The sequence below is a fragment of the Xenopus tropicalis genome, chromosome 8, assembly GCF_000004195.4.
Source record: "Xenopus tropicalis strain Nigerian chromosome 8, UCB_Xtro_10.0, whole genome shotgun sequence".
Classification (NCBI taxonomy): Eukaryota; Metazoa; Chordata; class Amphibia; order Anura; family Pipidae; genus Xenopus; species Xenopus tropicalis.
The window spans coordinates 75,299,780-75,317,472 of record NC_030684.2 but is presented as its reverse complement, the minus strand read 5'-3'; the positions used below and the strand labels follow the sequence as shown (position 1 = coordinate 75,317,472).

The 17,693-nt window shown below is 39.1% G+C and overlaps 1 protein-coding gene across 3 annotated transcripts in view; it reads right to left on the bottom strand.

Annotated features, from left to right (window-relative positions):
• Positions 1–17,693, bottom strand: part of ddr1 (discoidin domain receptor tyrosine kinase 1) — a 49,006-nt gene that overhangs the window by 11,517 nt on the left and 19,796 nt on the right. Inside the window, exons 1-7 of one of the 3 annotated variants that reach the window (XM_004916905.4) lie at positions 17,222–17,360; positions 10,245–10,372; positions 9,946–10,048; positions 2,698–2,926; positions 2,365–2,512; positions 592–694; positions 45–231 (exon numbers count right to left, since the gene is read on the bottom strand). In XM_004916905.4, coding sequence (XP_004916962.1) covers positions 45–231; positions 592–694; positions 2,365–2,512; positions 2,698–2,926; positions 9,946–10,048; positions 10,245–10,335 — 861 coding nt within the window. In that variant the 5' untranslated portion in view covers positions 10,336–10,372; positions 17,222–17,360. Of the gene's footprint in view, positions 1–44; positions 232–591; positions 695–2,364; positions 2,513–2,697; positions 2,927–9,945; positions 10,049–10,244; positions 10,373–17,221; positions 17,361–17,693 lie in introns of those variants that run through there. The other 2 variants (XM_004916904.4, XM_002939459.5) reach the window with 2 other exon arrangements.

Genomic DNA, 17,693 nt, shown 5'->3' with positions numbered 1-17,693 from the left:
AACATTAAAAAAGTCAAAGACAGAAAAAATAAGAGATTTATTACCCTCATATATATAAATGATCTAAGCGCATCAAACTCAAACTCCATTTCCAGGTATCCTTTTGGGAAGTTGCTGGTCATCCATCCTACATAATCATAACCAGGCCAGACTCCCTGCTCTTTGTGCTGAAGGAAATCGTCTGCCCCAATCACACCATCTGTCAACTGTCCCAGACCTCCATATTGCAGCCTGTGGGGATACACTATTTTGATACAGCTGGTACATGTCATGAGGCAATATTGTGTATGTCAGAGAAATGGCTATTGCTACTAGTGGCTGTAGTAAGTATGGGTTAGAGACTGCAATTGCAGCCATAACTGTATATTACCATTGTTGTGCGAACACATCAGAGTAGGGTAGTGTGTATGTGCAGGAAGAAGAATGTGGGAGTGGGGGTGTGAAATTGATAAAATGTTATTATGTAGTACTACAAAGGAGAATTTGATTCTGCTTGCTCTGTATGCACATATCAGGAGGTAGCTGTGTGATATTGGGTAAGTTGCTGGGTGTGCAGTAAACATCACATAGGGTTGCTGAGTGCCTACATACCCGCCTACTGTAAATCCATCGTACGTAGAGTCATTAAGGTTAATGAGCATTGAAGGGAGACTCATCACATTTCCTGGAGGAGACGTGTAGGAACGGAGTCCATCTACAAAAAAGCACAAAGAAGAAAACATAAAATTATAGTAAAGATGGGAGAAATAATTCCAAAAGCTTTTCTATTGTGTTAGTTGAGCAATATAAACGTTACCTACACTATATAAATTGTTTAAATTTTTTTCCATCAGTCTAGGAATCCACAATCACAGCAAGCATGCAGGCACTATATTGTAGACTATGTTATTAAGGTGGGTTTAGTATCAACCCAAAATCCTGTGAATGCGCCAGAATTGGGGGCCTAATACCCATGCACAGACTACACAGTTATAGACAGTAGGAAGAAGAGGGAATGTGAGAAGTGCGGTGACATCTATGAAGTGAGGAATGGAAAGTTAACAGTATCTTAATGCTTCATACCCGTGTTGTTTATTTGTAGAGACATCATAGTACTACATGTTTCGGCTTAACAGCCTTCCTCAGGTACATAGCCGAAACATGTAGTGCTATGATGTCTCTACAAATAATCTACACTGGTATGAAGCATTAAGATATCGTGTGCTCTCTGGGTCATTGGTTTTTGCATTTGCAAATGATTTACAGCCAGCACGGGGTGTGTAACCTGTTGAGAAGCACCTACTTAAGAAGCTTAAGGACTTTGTGTAACTTTGTGAATGGAAAGTGAAAGTGATTGCTATGGCTGAGGATTAGAGGCAGGGCAAGCATTATATGAATGACAGCTTAGATTTTTAAATACCTTTAAAATGGGTATTGATGTTTTAATTTTAAATAAAAATTGAATCTGGGTTTCATGTTTAATTTGCAAAGGGCTTAGGCAAAAAAGAAGGAACCAAATGTCAGAGAAAAAGGAGGAGTACACAAGGGCATAAGTGTCAGGCCACAGTTACCGTTATAGCGAACAAAATCAGTGTGAGAATTGGTGGTAAATACAGTAGAGTAGTAAATAACTGGTTTTAAGACATGCCCAAATATGAAATTCCACACTTCCTATAAATACCAAACTACAAAGGATGTTCAACTTTTAATTCAAACATCAAGACTGGTTTAAAGTCTTCGGTTGACCCGCACATTAGAAGTCATATTTCTCATAAAAATATACACAGTGAAATACACAGTATAAAGATCACATATGGGGTCCACCTGAGGAACATCATCAAAGCATTTAATGTGTTTCAACTTGGCTTTAAAAGCAAGGCCCCCCCGACAAAATGTGGGTTTAATTCACTTTATAAAGATTGTTGTTCATCCTGCCTACATTCCTTTTGATGTGCAAAGTTGCAGATTATAAATGCAAAGGCTCCTGTTGAATACAACAGAAACTGTAATTTAGGTTGTGTAGTACAAAGTAAAATAGTGAACTAGGCTTTATGGATTTGGATTGTTTTGTTGTAAAGATAAACAGTGCAAAGCCCAGCCAGAGTGAAGACTTCTGATGCCTAATATACAGTAACTTCCATACAAACTTAAATACACCCTTTGCTTATGTTGCTAATATTTATAATTAACTAATGTAATTAATTATTTGTAATTATTTATGCGAGTCTTACTGTTTGTAATATCTCCCAGTCAATTGTACAGTGCTGTGATATATATTCACAAAGATAACTAGTGTCAGCATATGGAATGGAGAATTCGTATTAGACAGGCAGCAAAAATTTATATTGGTTAATATCAAAAAGGGGATCCCCAACATCAGCTTACCTTGCCAAATACAGCCATAAAGCTCAACACGTAGGCAAACACTCATTACTCTGTCAGCCATGGGATAAAAGCGCACATATCGAGCAATGATTGGAGGGCCCAGGTCCTTCAACACAGAGTCATGTGTGTTTTCATTTCCCTCTATGACCTGCAGGTAACAAATGGCAAAGAAATATGTGGAACATGAGCACACACATGCTTTTTTTATTGCCTTTCTTTGTCTTTAATCTTAAAATTTTTCCAAAATAATTTTCGGCCACCTACACTATTATGTTTCTCACAGTGTCTCGTACACATATCTATTTCCCACTTTCAGTCAATCAACTTCCTCACCTCATTTCCCCAGCGATCCCTCCATTGTGACCATTTAAACCCGTCACGGCTGTAGCGAAGTTGATAATGTCGGGCAAATTCCTTGCCCAGCCCTCCTCCATCTCGGCCTTGTGTGCCCACAAGGGTCAAAAAATGGAGATTCCGTAGATCCACCTGCAGGAATTCCTCATAATTTGGGAATACAGGGCCTAGTGGACACCAAGCTCCATCACCATCATTACTTTCCAACCTGAGGGCAAACAATATATAAGGGTAGAGTGATCCCAGAATATGGCAATACCACCAATAGTGGTTATATGTTTTCATACAGATTATTACACTGCTGCAGCTTTTCTTTTTATAAAATCTTTTTATCTCTCCTTCCAAATCTCTGTACGAGTTCTTCCTGAAGATAAAACACAAATCCCAGCAGACATGCAAGTAATTTAATGCCACATGGGGAATATCAGATCCTAAAATAGAAATCAATTACTTCTAGCCTCCCTAAGCTTTATATACTGTAGCCCCTTAAAGGCTCATGGGCCATACACCTGATTGTAAAATACCATAATTTTACTTAAGGTTGAACAGCCCACTAAAATGATAATTTCTTATGTCACTGCAAAAATACCTTTATAGTGTTTTAATAGCTACAAATATTTTACATTTGACAACTTGGTAAGGAACCTGCCTGCCCTTTACATTACGGCAACTGTTTCCATGCAGAGGTAAAATCTCCTCTATTCTCAACACAAGCCCTCTTATCAACTTCACCATCCTATGGAAGACATTATATAAGATGATAATAGACGAGGGTGCATCAGAAGTGCATTCTGTCATATTCAGACTTTTTTCTGCAGGGACATTTAAACAATCTTAACTTCATTGTCCTGAGCTAGTGTTTTTTCAGCTGCATACCTTTAGTTTAATAGCACAGCAACCCCTGTGTATAATAAATCAATTTGAAGAAAAGTTATTATTTTTCACTGCTTTTTTGCTGTGGATGCATTACAGCGTTATAAAGAAACAGAACATTGGTTGCAGACATTGCTTATAAAGTTATCACCAGCCTAAACTAACTCTAAAAATTATTATGGCTAAAAATGCCATATTTTATATACTGAACTTATATAACCAGCCTAAAAGGTTCAGCATCTCAATAGCAGCAATGATTCAGTACTTCAAAGTTATCGCTGGGGGTCACCATACTGGAATCTGTTAGAAGTGTCAGTGAAACTCCCATGCTCAGTGTGCTCTGGGCAGTTTTTGAGAAGCTACACAAATTATTAAGCAGAAAATAAGGTTTTTCATAAAGGGTGATGCTACAGCGCTGATTATTTCTGATAATAATTGCACTGGTTTTATGCACGAATAATTGCCTTATATTGTAACATTCATATTCTATATATACAATATATTGTGTGTCGGTCCCTAAGCTCAGGTAACTGACAGCAGCACAGAGCATGTGCAGTGAATCAGCAGAAAAGACGACGGGGAGCTACTGGGGCATCTTTGGGAGCACAGATCTCCCTGCTAAAGGGCTATGGTAGCATAATGTACAACATTTCCCCTACTTCTTTAGTTAGGCTTTAATTCTCTTTTTACTTTCTAAGGGCTCATTTACACTTGGGAAAGAAATGTGCAAAGGACAAAAACCAGACACAATCCACCATTTTTTTGCACTTTGCACACTACGTTCCTGTCTGCTTGAATTGCACAGAGACCTGCGACTGCTCCAATGGATTCATCTGACACACTTAAGGGGGCATGTGTCTCATCTAACATATGATTTAGAAACTGCTCATTGTATTAACAGTATTCCAAAAACAACTGAAACTGAAATGTTCGGAGCAAAAGTGGGTTTCTTTCCTGGGATTCATCTGCTTGGTTATAAGTGTAATGGTATTTTAAGTGCCCCTTCCGATTTCCTTAGGTTAATAACTGATCTTACAAGGAGATATCATTTTCCAGTTATCAGTCTTAGTAGCATTCTTTTAAGCTCAGGTTTAAATACCAGATACAAAAATTTCCAGAGACAGAAAAAAATATCTGTCCCTGAAAATTAGGGACAGCTGGAAGTATATATGGTTTTTTTCACCTTTTTAAACCTTAACTAAACATATCAACCATTTAATGATTTATGGGAAAGGAACATGATGAAACTGAGATCAGATTTTTACTATCCAGATTCTTCAGAATTCCGGAGCAAGTAAAAGTTAGCTGTAGATGAAAATATAGCCTTAAGTATGTGTATAAGGATTCATGCTCTTGTTCTTATCTCCAAAATCAGGCATCGAGAGCCTCCCATATGTGCCCAACTGGAACAACTGTCGGAAGTATCAGCAGAAGAACTATTCAGCTATGTTGAAGCAGCTGTTGGCAAGGGCTTGTACCAGTTCAATGGTATTACTAAAATCCATAGCAACAGTGCCTTTTTATGATTCTGCTAGTAAAATTAAATTTAGTCAGCCTCAGCCTACGGCCACCTTAGTTGTAAGGTAAACTAGCAAGGATAGCATTTTTAAATTACTCGGGCCCTACAGCTTATAGAAATAAAATAATGTATGTATTTAGAATTTGGTTTTACAGTCACAGGGGAATGTCAAAGAACCAAACTGAGGTGTGCATGTGCCTAATGTCTTAAAGGAGAACTAAACCCTAAAACTGAATATGGCTAGAAATGCTATATTTTATATACTGAACTTATCGAACCAGCCTAAAGGTTCAGTATCTCTATAGTAGTAATGATCCAGTACTTTAAAGTTGTCACAGGGGGTCACCATACTGGAATCTGTACCTGCGACACTCACATGCTCAGTGGGCTCTGGGCAGCTGTTGGGAAGCTAAGTTTAGGGGTTGTAGCAAATGATTAAGCAGAAAATAAGGTTTGTGTGTCAAAGAGGGTGATGCTATTGGGCTGGTTATTACATTCTGATGCTAATTGCACTGAATTCAGAGCTGCCATGCACTAATAATCTGTATTGTTTACTAATCAGCTTTATATTGTAACATTTATATTCTGTATATACAGTATATTGTGCCTCAGTCCCTAAGCTCAGTAACTGACAGCAGCACAGAGCAGAAAATAAGATGTGGGGCTACTGGGGGCATCTACGGAGGCACAAATCTTTCCTGCTAAAGGGCTTGGGCTGGTTCAGAAGCCCAAAACGTAAACCCTAGAAGTAAGGCATGATTTTAATTTAGAGATGGTACAGTTAAAAAGAACAGCTAGCGATTCTTCTTATACACAGAATAAAGTACATAATTTTACATATCATACACATGTACAAACTGTGCATAGAAACATTCCCAAACATGTCTTGACAAGATGGCTTCACTGTCAGAGCTATGTGGTTAACCACACAAATAACTGACCTGCTTTCTTGAGCTTACTCAGAAACATGAACTTGCACTACCTTAGAGGAAAAATACCTTACAAAAAGAAACAATGGGTTGATTATCTGAAGTAGATAACCATAGAAGGCTCACTAGAAGACTACCCAGATATTAAAAAGTTGTGCTTGCACAAACATTTCTATTAATTGTAAATCAGTTTTCATATATTTTAAATAATAACTCAATTGTAGTCTAAAAGCAGAACTAAATTTTAACAAGAACATATCTATAAATATTGTATTTTGTATATGGAATTTTCTGCCCCAGAGCAAAGGTTAATGTCATCAGAACTTTTGATCATGCTAGGCCATCCTTGAAGTGTCAGCATCATTGCACGTACTCAGTGTGCGCTTGGTAGTTGAGAAGCTAAACTTGGAGTTTATAGAAAATATCAAACATAGCAGAAAGTAAAGTTACATCTCTCATGTGATAATTCACGATTAATCAGACAGAATGCATTGTAGATCAATTTATCAGCTATGTATCATAAAACTGATATTGTATAAATCCGGTTTTTGTGAGTTACTCCTTATCTCAGCAGAGAATGTGTTGTGAATCAGTATAAAGAAGATGGGGAGCTACTGGAAGCACAGCCAAAGGCACAAATCTTTACTGCTAAATGTTGTAGTGACTTTGACTTCTAAAGGGCTGTGGTGGTTGGCACAGAAGCCAAAAACACAGGTTGCTGAATTACTAGTCTAAACCTTTGGTGAGGTTTAGCTTTACTTTAAAGTATAAAAGACATGGGTACTGCATATTAGCTGATGAGCTACAAGCTGCATCCACTTGATAGAAATAATGTATTTATTTGCACCCTTTTGCACTTAAACAATTATGGAATGCCTTAGGGACTTCTACTATCTATATTTGCAGTAGGACCTATAGTATCATATATACAGTATTATTTCTTCAGCAGCTTTAAACAGAGCTGTGAAAATGTATGTTCCTTGTGAGATTTAGTTGCACTGTGATTTTGTATATTCTGTTCTCTGTACACAAATGGACCCCCAAAGGCCTACTGACTACCTATGGCATTTTATAGCAGGCCCTTTGGCATTTGCCAGAATCCACAGATTTCCAGTTCGGGCCTGGAGGCACTTAGTTAGTAGGTGACAAAAAGTATGGCAAGGGTACATAAAATGGAGTAAAACTGGTGTATGATGTAAAGAAATGGAAAGTGACTACTAGACAACAATGCAACTTTATGAGTCCTACAGAATGTGTATAGTCTAAATATTTAATTTAAAGAATGAAGTGGTAAAATATTTGTTGTTCATATAAATATTTACCATTAAGCTCCAAACATAACAAGAGACTTGTTCTGCTGAACTTGGCAAAAGGACAAAAGGATTATGGCACTTGTGGTGCATTTTCTGTTGGAGAAGTACCTAAATCCAATAATGAAGCCGAGTAGAGACTATGCAATATGTGGCGCCAGTCTCATTCTACTAATGACTCCTAATGAAAGTGATATAAACCATAAAAACACAGTATCTTTGAGGAACCACATGACTGGCGGTGTTATAGCTTAAATTAAGTTATACAGATAGTTACATGAGGGTATAATGTGTCACTTAGGGGGACATTTATTAAGGCACGAACGCTCCAAGCGTATTTTGCTGGTCAATTTCGTACCTTGCGCATCAGTTTCGAACCTTGCAACAAAATCGTATTGTCGCATCGAGTACGAAAGTTTCGGATTTATTCAAGCTTTATCGTGACTTTGCTTGGGCCAGGTTGGAGCTGCAGAGTGCCATTGATTCCTATGGGAGGCTTCCAAAATCATGCACAAAAGGATCAAAGTCAGAAAGGTTTTCCCGCTGTTTACAATTGTTCGGTACAAAAATTTCATGACTTTCTGAGCGCCAATACGATATTATCGTGACTATTCCAATTTTTTCGTAAGCATTTTCGTGAAATATTTTACCCATTTCGGGATTCGTACTCGCGATTTGATGAATGTAGCCCTTAAGGTGGCCATACACGCACCGATAATATCGTACGAAACCTCGTTTCGTACGATATTCGGTGCGTGTATGGTATGTCGGCGAGTCGACCGATATCGCAGGAAGCTGCTGATATCGGCCGACTCGCCGATCGGACCAGTTGGAAGATTTTGATCGGGCGCCATAGAAGGCGCCTGATCAAAATCTCCCTTCAGAGCTGAATCGGCAGAAGGAGGTAGAAATCCTATTGTTTCTACCTCCTTACCTGCCGATTCAGCCCTGAATGGTGTGTGGCACATCTGACGATGTTTCGTGCGACCGATGGTCGCACGAAACATCGTCAGATCACCACGTGTATGGCCAGCTTTAGTGTGCCAATCTTATTATATGACATCAAAGGTCACATACAATTGTATATAAGTAACAATAGGCTACAGTGAAAACAGGTACTGAATACTGATATGTAATCATAAGAGCTCTATGCAGTTGGTCATTTTTAAAAACTAAGGGCATTTCCAGACAGAAAAATTGTCAATTCAAAACCAGTGACATTCTCAATGTAACCTTAAATTTATTAATATTCAGCTATTCTATTTTAGAATAAGCTGGAGCAAATATCTAATAGAAATGAATATTTCTATTGGATCTCTTTGTGTATGAAAGTACAATGAGAACATACCAGCTGCTGATCTATAGCTGTTTTCAGCTGAAGACTTTGACTTTAAATCATCTGTTATTATTTGTATGAATATTCCCAGTTGAAGGCTACAGTTTGGTTGCAAATGTATTTTGTATGATTGTTGTTAAAGTAGAATTTCAAGGCCACACAAAAATGTCCTGTGTGCGCGAATATTTCTTGTTTCACTCATTTTTTATATCCATATAGGAGTATGTGCACTGAGCTGAGCTTTGGTAGGTGCTGTGTTGCAGTTGCCAAACAGCAAATTCATTGGATATATGAACCATTACAGCCAGTCTACTGACAGGATGTGATGCAGCATTACACTTATAAATGCATCAAACAGTAGCAGATTTATTATTAGCCGACCTTCCAGTTCGTGTATATTGATGTAAGAAAACATGAGTGTGAACTTAATTCCTTGAATTTTCTTTAATGAATTATAAAATAAAAAGCTTGTCACCTACAACCTGGTGAGCTTTTTATTTTTTAAAAAAAAACCTGATGGATTAAAAAATGTTAATAGGGCAAAAACACGCACACACAAAAAACCACAAGCGAGTTTAAGATCACTCTCTTGCTAACTCTTGCATCGATGTGCACAAACCCAAAAGTCAACTAATACAAAATCTGCCCCAAACTGTATGTCCTGTCTTAAATGATAACTATATGTTCTGATTAAAACTAAACCAAAAGATAGTTTAAATGCTAATAAGGCTTTATTTATATTTAATATTGTTTTGTATCTACACAGCTCTGTATTTACCCAGCTTGCAGTTTTTGTGCATGACCTGACTTCCACTCTAAATGTGATGTCACGTCTGCCACAATATGCCAATTGACCCCTCAGCCCCCCAGATCAACCAATGGATTAACACACATAGTCCTTGTCCACGGCTTTGGAGACTTTTTTTCCTTTACAAAAAAAAATTATTGATTGTAAAGGCCCTTGGGTTCCTAGATATATAAATACAGCTCTGTATTTACAATTAATAGTACAGCTTTTGGGTAAGAGAAGAAGAGAAGGCTTAACAGTCAAAGGCATGAAAAAGGATTTGGCTGGACATATCAGTTGTAGTGTAGGGGAGTATTGTGCCTTAAGTTTGGCAAAGAATAAATGATCTCCAGTTCACATTAGTATGGCTTTTTGTTTAGGATACATAGATACTCCATTAGATTTCCCAATCAAGGTAATTAAGAAAGTGCAATATGAAACATTAAACTACATTATTTGTGCTTCAAGCTCACCTGCTGTGTTTAGCTTCAGTAGAGTCAGACCAGGCACTGGATGCTGTGATATCCTCATCTGGGATGGTCCTGTCCTGCATACCCAATGCATAGCGACAAGAAGCTGTGGCAATTGTTTAAACAAAGTCAGAGTTCCACGCTATATACGTATATATAAGTTCAAGTATGCATTATCAAACAACAGCACCATAGATGTGCTATGTCCCTGACCAGCTGAATACAATGTTTTATACATAGTCCTATATCCGTTGCACATGTTGTGGTTCCTCTACCAAATCTCAAATATATTTAAAACTTACATGGATCAAAGTGAGCATCAGGTTCAGCTATGCAGAGAGCAAGGAGCAGATTGAACCAGAAAAGAAGAGAAGTCATCTTTAATTCTCCCATATATGATGTCCAATGAAAAAATGATTCATATTACCAGCTGCAGAGACATGAATATATGTAACAATGAGTTTCTAAAGACCAGCATAAAACTATCTATATTTAGAAAAGAATTGACATGCTGAAATAATCATATGTCCTGTATATGAGTATATATTAATGCTAGCTTGACACAAACCAGAATTCATAACTTTACTGTCATATTTGTGCTGATTATGAAGTTATAGATGGTCACGCAAATAGGTGGTAAGGTAGCAAGACATGTAGTAAACCGCTGTTAAACACAGTAATACTGTTTTCTGAAATGCTCCTGTATGTCTGCATACTACATAGCTATAACTGACGCACTCCTCTGTAGAACAATAATTAATATCTGTTTAGGTACCCTGTATAGAGTACTGTTTTTTTAACACCACTATCCAACAAAGTTGCTTTTAGCAGTTTATAAAAATAAAAACCTCTGGAAATCTATGCAAAGTATATATAAATATGTAACCCCTAATGAGAGAGTTTGACAACACACTCATGGTCTAATAAGTAAACTTTATATAAAAGCCTTCAGAAGTGGCAGGATGTTTTTTTGGTTTTGCCAAGCAAGGCATTTTCTGACATTTTCAAACAAAGCAGCACACTTCTTTAAAGGAACAGTAACACCAAAAAATGAAAGTGTATAAAAGTAACTAAAATATAATGTGCTGCTGCCCTGCACTGGTAAAAGGTGTGTGTTTACTTCAGAAAGTCTACTATAATTTATATAAATAAGCTGCTATGTAGCCATGGAGGCAGCCATTCAAAGGAGAAAAGGCACAGGCACATAGCAGATAACAGATAAAACACTATTGTATTCTACAGAGCTTATCTGTTATCTGCTATGTAACCTGTGCCTTTTCTCCTTTTTTCCAGCTTGAATGGCTGCCCCCGTGGCTACACAGCAGCTTATTATATAAATTATAGTAGTGTTACTGTAGCAAACACACCAGTTTTACCAGTGCAGGGCAACAGTGCATTATATTTTTATTACTTTAAAGCTCTTTCATTTCCTGTTCCTTTAAGGATACACAGAAGTTTTGTTTGATAAATTCATGAGTGAGTGGGCAACAAACCTTTAATGGATTACGGCAGGTGGTTTGTTTAAAATGCAACTACTCAAATAGAAGCAATTAAATTCCCATGTCACACAGCTCTATTGAATTTTATACTGTATATTTGAGATGCTTGGCCCTAAATGCACTCCTATTATCCACCTCCATATGAGCTTGACCCCCCCTGGAACTCGTGCCCAGCACTCACTGGGTCTATGTTCAGATGCTGAAGATTTAGCTTTTACTTGATAGGTATATATACAATGTGCTGTTTGTTAGGTTTTAAACATGTTTTAAACATGTAACCATTTTAATCCATTAACTGCATCTTTTCATTTAGTTGTTAGACCTAAGGCACAGTGCAGAGTCTGGCAGGTCTGAAGTATTTTAAAATACTTTGCTAGATGTTACTCTATAGGATCTTAGGTGAGTGTTACCTAAGGACAATAGCGTGGGGAAATGCTAAGTGCATAAACTACATTATCCCTACAGGTATTAGCCGACTCTTGCAGATGACCAGACAAACAACAGGCTGCATATAAATCAGTTTACAGACTACCTATAGATGAAGATCCCTACTGAAAAAGCTTGTAGAACATCATAGAGCTTGTTGTATATATCCCATTGTAGGATATTAAAGGCATGCTAGATCCATTCCACAAAAACACAAAACTACACATCTGCCCCTGTCACAGTGTAGGTTGGAGGGGGTGTTAGATATAATTAGATACTGAATTTGCATTGTTTACACTAATCTAAAGGTGGCCATACATGGGACGATTCTACCTGCCGATATCAGTCCCTTAGACCAGTGCTGTCCAACTGGCGGCCCGCGGGCCCCCTCTGTGTGGCCCCCCACCTGTCTGGCTGCTTTGATGGCTTACCTTTGTGTAAGCTTTAAATGGTATCAGTACTGTGATTAACTGCCCCCCCCTGCATGGTTCTCACCTCAGATTCAGGCTGTAATTCCCCTGTATTGTTTAAAAATGTATTCCCCTGTGTTGTTCACACTTTTTAATCCCTGCATTGTTCAACCACTGCATTGTTCACACCTCAGGCTCAGGCTGTAATCACCCACATTGTTCACCTATTCACACCTCAGAGCAGTAGAAACCCACAAATAAACCCTGCACACTACAAAAATATATATATACTGAGGTGGTACTGCAATTAAAACGTTTTTGTTAATATATAGTTATTGTGCAGACTGTAGGAGCAGTGCCAGCATTGTGTCACTGTATGCTTCCTGTGTGTGCCATCACTGAGCAGGGTAGGGCAGGCAGAGTATGGCACATACAGGCAGGGTAGGGCAGGCTGAGTATGGCACATACAGGCAGGGTAGGGCAGGCAGAGTATGGCACACACAGGCAGCATAGGGCAGGCAGAGTATGGCACACACAGGCAGCATAGGGCAGGCAGAGTATGGCACACACAGGCAGGGTAGGGCAGGCTGAGTATGGCACACACAGGCAGGGTAGGGCAGGCTGAGTATAGCAGGCTGAGTATGGCACACACAGGCAGGGTAGGGAAGGCAGAGTATGGCAGGCTTTTGCTGTACCATTGCGTATGGTCATGTGATAACATGGGTGTGGTTTCAAGTGGGTGTGGTTTAAAAAGGGGAGTGGTCAAAACTGGCTTCCATTATCGGCCCTCCACCACGTAGGCCGGAAAAATTCCGGCCCTCGGTACCACAGAAGTTGGACAGCACTGCCTTAGACCGATTCGGCAGCTAATCGGCCTGTGTAGGGGCACCAACGGCGGGCCTGCTCTACGGATATCTGGCCTGAAATCGGCCAGATATCAATCGCAGGGCCAAACGACTGAATTAGCCTGGATTTGTTCGATATCGCCCACCCATAGGTTCTGAAGAGAGGATCTGAAGATGTATGGCCACCTTAAAACGTTTTGTTAACTCCTCCTATAGAGAAGGTTACTTGGCCATACACTATTTTAAAGGTTACTTGGCCACACTATTAGATCTGCACGTTTGTCCTGGCCAAACAATTGAATTACAATGTTGGGAATAGGAGCAATCTACAGGATAGATTTTTTTCTTTACCTGCTTAGGAATATCTATTGTTAGTTTATAAATAGCTGATTATAGGTTTCTGTGAAAACCAGGTCAAAACTGCAGCTCTGTCTAAATTAGGTTCAGTTTTAGCGTGTAATATGGCAAATGCAGACATGATGGAAAATTGATTGTGTGCACAGATTTGCCTGTTACTGATTTAGTAACTTCCATGATTGACTCACTCCTATTACAAATAAAGAAGTAACTCATAAAATCATTAACAGAGAATCTGTGCACCACTCTCTGGGAGATCAAGTCCCACAATCCATCACAATGGTATAAGAGTAGTTGGAAAAAGGTTTCTATGAGTCAGAGAAAGGATATCAGGGAATAGAAATACAGTAGGTATGTCTGCAGGGTCGGACTTGGGGGGTGCAGGGTCCTCCCCCGAGCATGTAAATTTAACGTGTTGGGAGGAACAGTCGGGCAGAGGGAGTGCTGGCAAGGGTCGGGTCTGGGCCGCAGGGGCCCACCGGCATTTTTCCCGGTGTCCCGACAGCCCAGTCCGACACTGTATGTCTGAATATATATCTAAATAATATATATATATATATATATATATATACTGTAATATATATATATCTTCAGATGGTGAGTTAATACTGACATTTCTGCCTTGTGTTTAACAACAATTTCATTTTGTTCTCAAAATAATTAATCAAGTAAAAATGTTGTCACTGCCAGTCTGCTCCCTTAGTTTAATGATGTTATTCAATTTCATTGTGCATACAGGTTAAACCAAATTTCAAGCATGAATGTGCACCGTCCTGGGGGTCAGAAACAGCAACAAGCCCAGTGTTTTACTGCAGTGTGTTTGCATCTGCCCTGATCTCTGCAAACATCTTAATCTGTTACCTTAATGATCAGTGCACCTTTAGTTAGCACACACTCCTAATGTGTGTCAGAAAAAACAAAAATAAAGTAAGGGCAATACAAATGTTCCAAATGCTATATAGAACTTTTTTCACGGTGAGGGCAGTGAGGTTGTGGAATGCCCTTCCTAGAGATGTGGTAATGGCAGATTCTGTTAATGCCTTTAAGAGGGGCCTGGATAAGTTCTTGAACAATCAGAATATCCAAGGCTATTGTGATACTAATATCTACAGTTAGGGGCCCATTTACTTACTCACGAACCGGCCGAATGCGTCCGATAGCGTTTTTTTCGTAATGATCGGTATTTGGCGATTTTTTCGGAAAATTGTCGCAACTTTTTCGTTACCAATACGATTTGCGCGTAGCCGTTACGATGCGCTCGTATTTTGTCGCGACTTTTTCGTAGCCTTCGTGCCGAGTACGAAAGATTCGGATTCATTCAAGCTTCAGTATGGTGACTTTACTTGGGCCAGGTTGGAGCTGCAGGGTGCCATTGAGTCCTATGGGAGGCTTCCAAAATCATGCTAAGTCTGAAAGTTTCGCCCGCCGCTTACGAGCGCTCAATACGAAAAAGTCGCAAAATGTTCGTTTTCCAATCGGATTTTTCCAATTCGGATTCGAATTCGTGTCTTAGTAAATGTGCCCCTTAGTGTTGGTGGTTGTATGTGTGGTTTGTGTATGTGGGTGTATGGATTGGTGGGTGTGGGTTGTGTGTGCTGGGTTTACTTGGATGGGTTGAACTTGATGGACTCTGGTCTTTTTTCAACCTTATGTAACTATGTGTAAAAAAGTTGTAAATGACTATTTAATGCTTAAAGACAATTTTCTGGTGTTGCTGGCTTATCAGAGCTGGTCCTGTACTTGCTGATTTTAGGTCTGTGTAATCATTCCTCAGTGCGACTGCTCAGATATTATACATTGTCCATAGGCATGGATGGTCATATTGTAAAGCCATATACAGTTTAATTCCTGGTTGGATAATGATTGCTCACACATGTTGATAAGGCCATTGGCCAACTAGGTTTTCTGTTCTCAGTCAACACTCCTCATAGGTGGTTTGCTGTAATTGATGTTGATGTTATGGGACAGGCTTTATCCCTTGTGCTCTCTTCTTCTCTGCTTCTCTGTTTTTAATTAGTGTTGCAAAATAATGTGCCTTCCTCTTCCATCATCCTTTTGCTACTGCAAAGTGGACTGAATCTGTCTATAGCCAACAAAAATAGTCATTTGCGATTAAAAATAACACTAGCACTGTCAGTTATCTTGCTGAGGTAACCAACCAGGTTTTCCAAAGTGAATATAGCACTGTTAGGTTTTCAAAGCTAGAAAAATGTCTTTCATGATGATCTTATGAAACCAAAAACAGTAGGTTAAATGTAAACAAAGTAGGCTAAATTTACCCTGGAGCATCCTCTTGAATATTGCCTTGGGGAACTTATAAAAAGTTGTTGTGCAGTGTAGCAATAAAGAACCATATCTTTGGTTGCTGCACAACAGCTCTTAATATGCCCTAAAACTTTGTATTGTTTGATATAAAATGCTGGGAGTGGCACTCAATATCTGGGTGGAGCAACACTGCTGCGCCCCTTTAAATGAAAAGCATAACATATCACTCTCACAATTCAATGCCATGAACCAACAGCATTATAAATCTTGCAAATGCCATTAGGGCTTAAGGTTTACTAACCTTAAAGGGCATGTCAACCCCAAAAATAGGTTTTTGCCTTATAAAAAATTCTAAGCAACTTTCCAATCTGAATTTATTAAAAATTTTCAGTGCTTTAAAAGTTGTTGTGAATGTAATTACTATTGAAAGCAGCATTTGCTGAACTCCTGGTTGTTACTTTTTAAACAATGTTGCAACAGTCAGTCTCCTCCAGCAAGGCAGGTCTGTAAGTCTGCTGCTTGTGTTACATTGTTTCAAGTGCCAGAGCCACCAGGGCAGAGAATAGAAAAGGACAGACAAATGCTGCTTTTAATAGCAGTTATATATATACAAACAGCTCAAAGACCATTACAAATTTGTTATGAATTTATATTGCAAAGGTGTTTAGAATTATATTCTGGGTTGACTTGTCCTCTAAGGTGGGGGAAGGCAACAGCATAAGTAAGAGGATAACATGATGTGGCATAATATTTTGGAAAAATACATCTAAAAATGATCAAATATGTTAATAGCAGACAAAACTATATGTGTAATAACAAAAAATCAAAAGTAGCAATTAGGCCAAAGTTAATGGCCTGCCTACAATATACTCAATTGGGGAAACACAGACAAAAGTATGAAAGGCTGGCAAAGTATGAGCTGTTATAACAGAATTAATTATTCAGGGCATGGCGCCACTAAGATAGGCAGAGTAAGATAATGCAAAGGCTGGCACAGCAGGAATATTCAGAGAATGCCATGCCAGTTAGCAGCACAGTGGAAAACAGGGGCTGGCACCTCTGGGGAAAGGAACAAATAGGCAGCTCAAAAAGCCACAAGCAGGGGCTTGTTTGAGAAAGTGCAAACACAAGTCAGTCCACACAGCACACACAGATCTCTCTCTTTTTTTATTTAATATTTTCCTTTTCATTCTCTGAGTATTCTGAGCATTTTAACCTCTTTTGCCTCTGCACCCTCCCTTCCCTCTCCACTCCTTGTGTGCAAACACCTGTTAAACAGGCTTGCACACTGGCCAGCAGTCTGTCCCACTCTTTCAAGAACTTCCCTGCCTCCTTCCCTATTCTCTGGCACAGCAATTGTGTGTGTTTCTCCACTCCCCCCATTCCCACTTACTTTCTCCCCCCTGCTTAACCCCCTATTCTTTATATTCACGGTCAATACAGCAATCACCTATCTTCCCTCTGATATTGTACTTACTTCCCTCCTTTCCTCTTTCACGCTGAGTGTGCTGGATCTCTGGCCCAGGTTGTACAAGAAGTCTGACATATCCAGGTTTCTCTCCCTTGGGACAGACAGGAACTAAACTATCTCTCCCTCACACTGTATCTCCCCTCCCACTCCTTGAAATTCCTCCTCCCCTCCCCACCTAGCATGGCATTCACTTGTCTCACCCTCCTCCCCTCTATTCTTTTAACACTTTCTTTCTTTTTCAAGCTCACTTTTCACCTCTTTTTTTCTGTCAAATAGAAAACATTTGGGACTCCTGATACCAGAAAGTAATGTCAAAGAAGTAACAAAGACAATGGCTGAGGGGGAAGTCATAAACTGATATTGGGAACTAGACATAAAAAGAGAAGTAAAGGAAAACTGTAAACCTTAACAACAAATCTTATTCATTAGCAGGAAGTATAAAACAAACCTATCTCGGTGCACTTACTGTGCCTGCCAT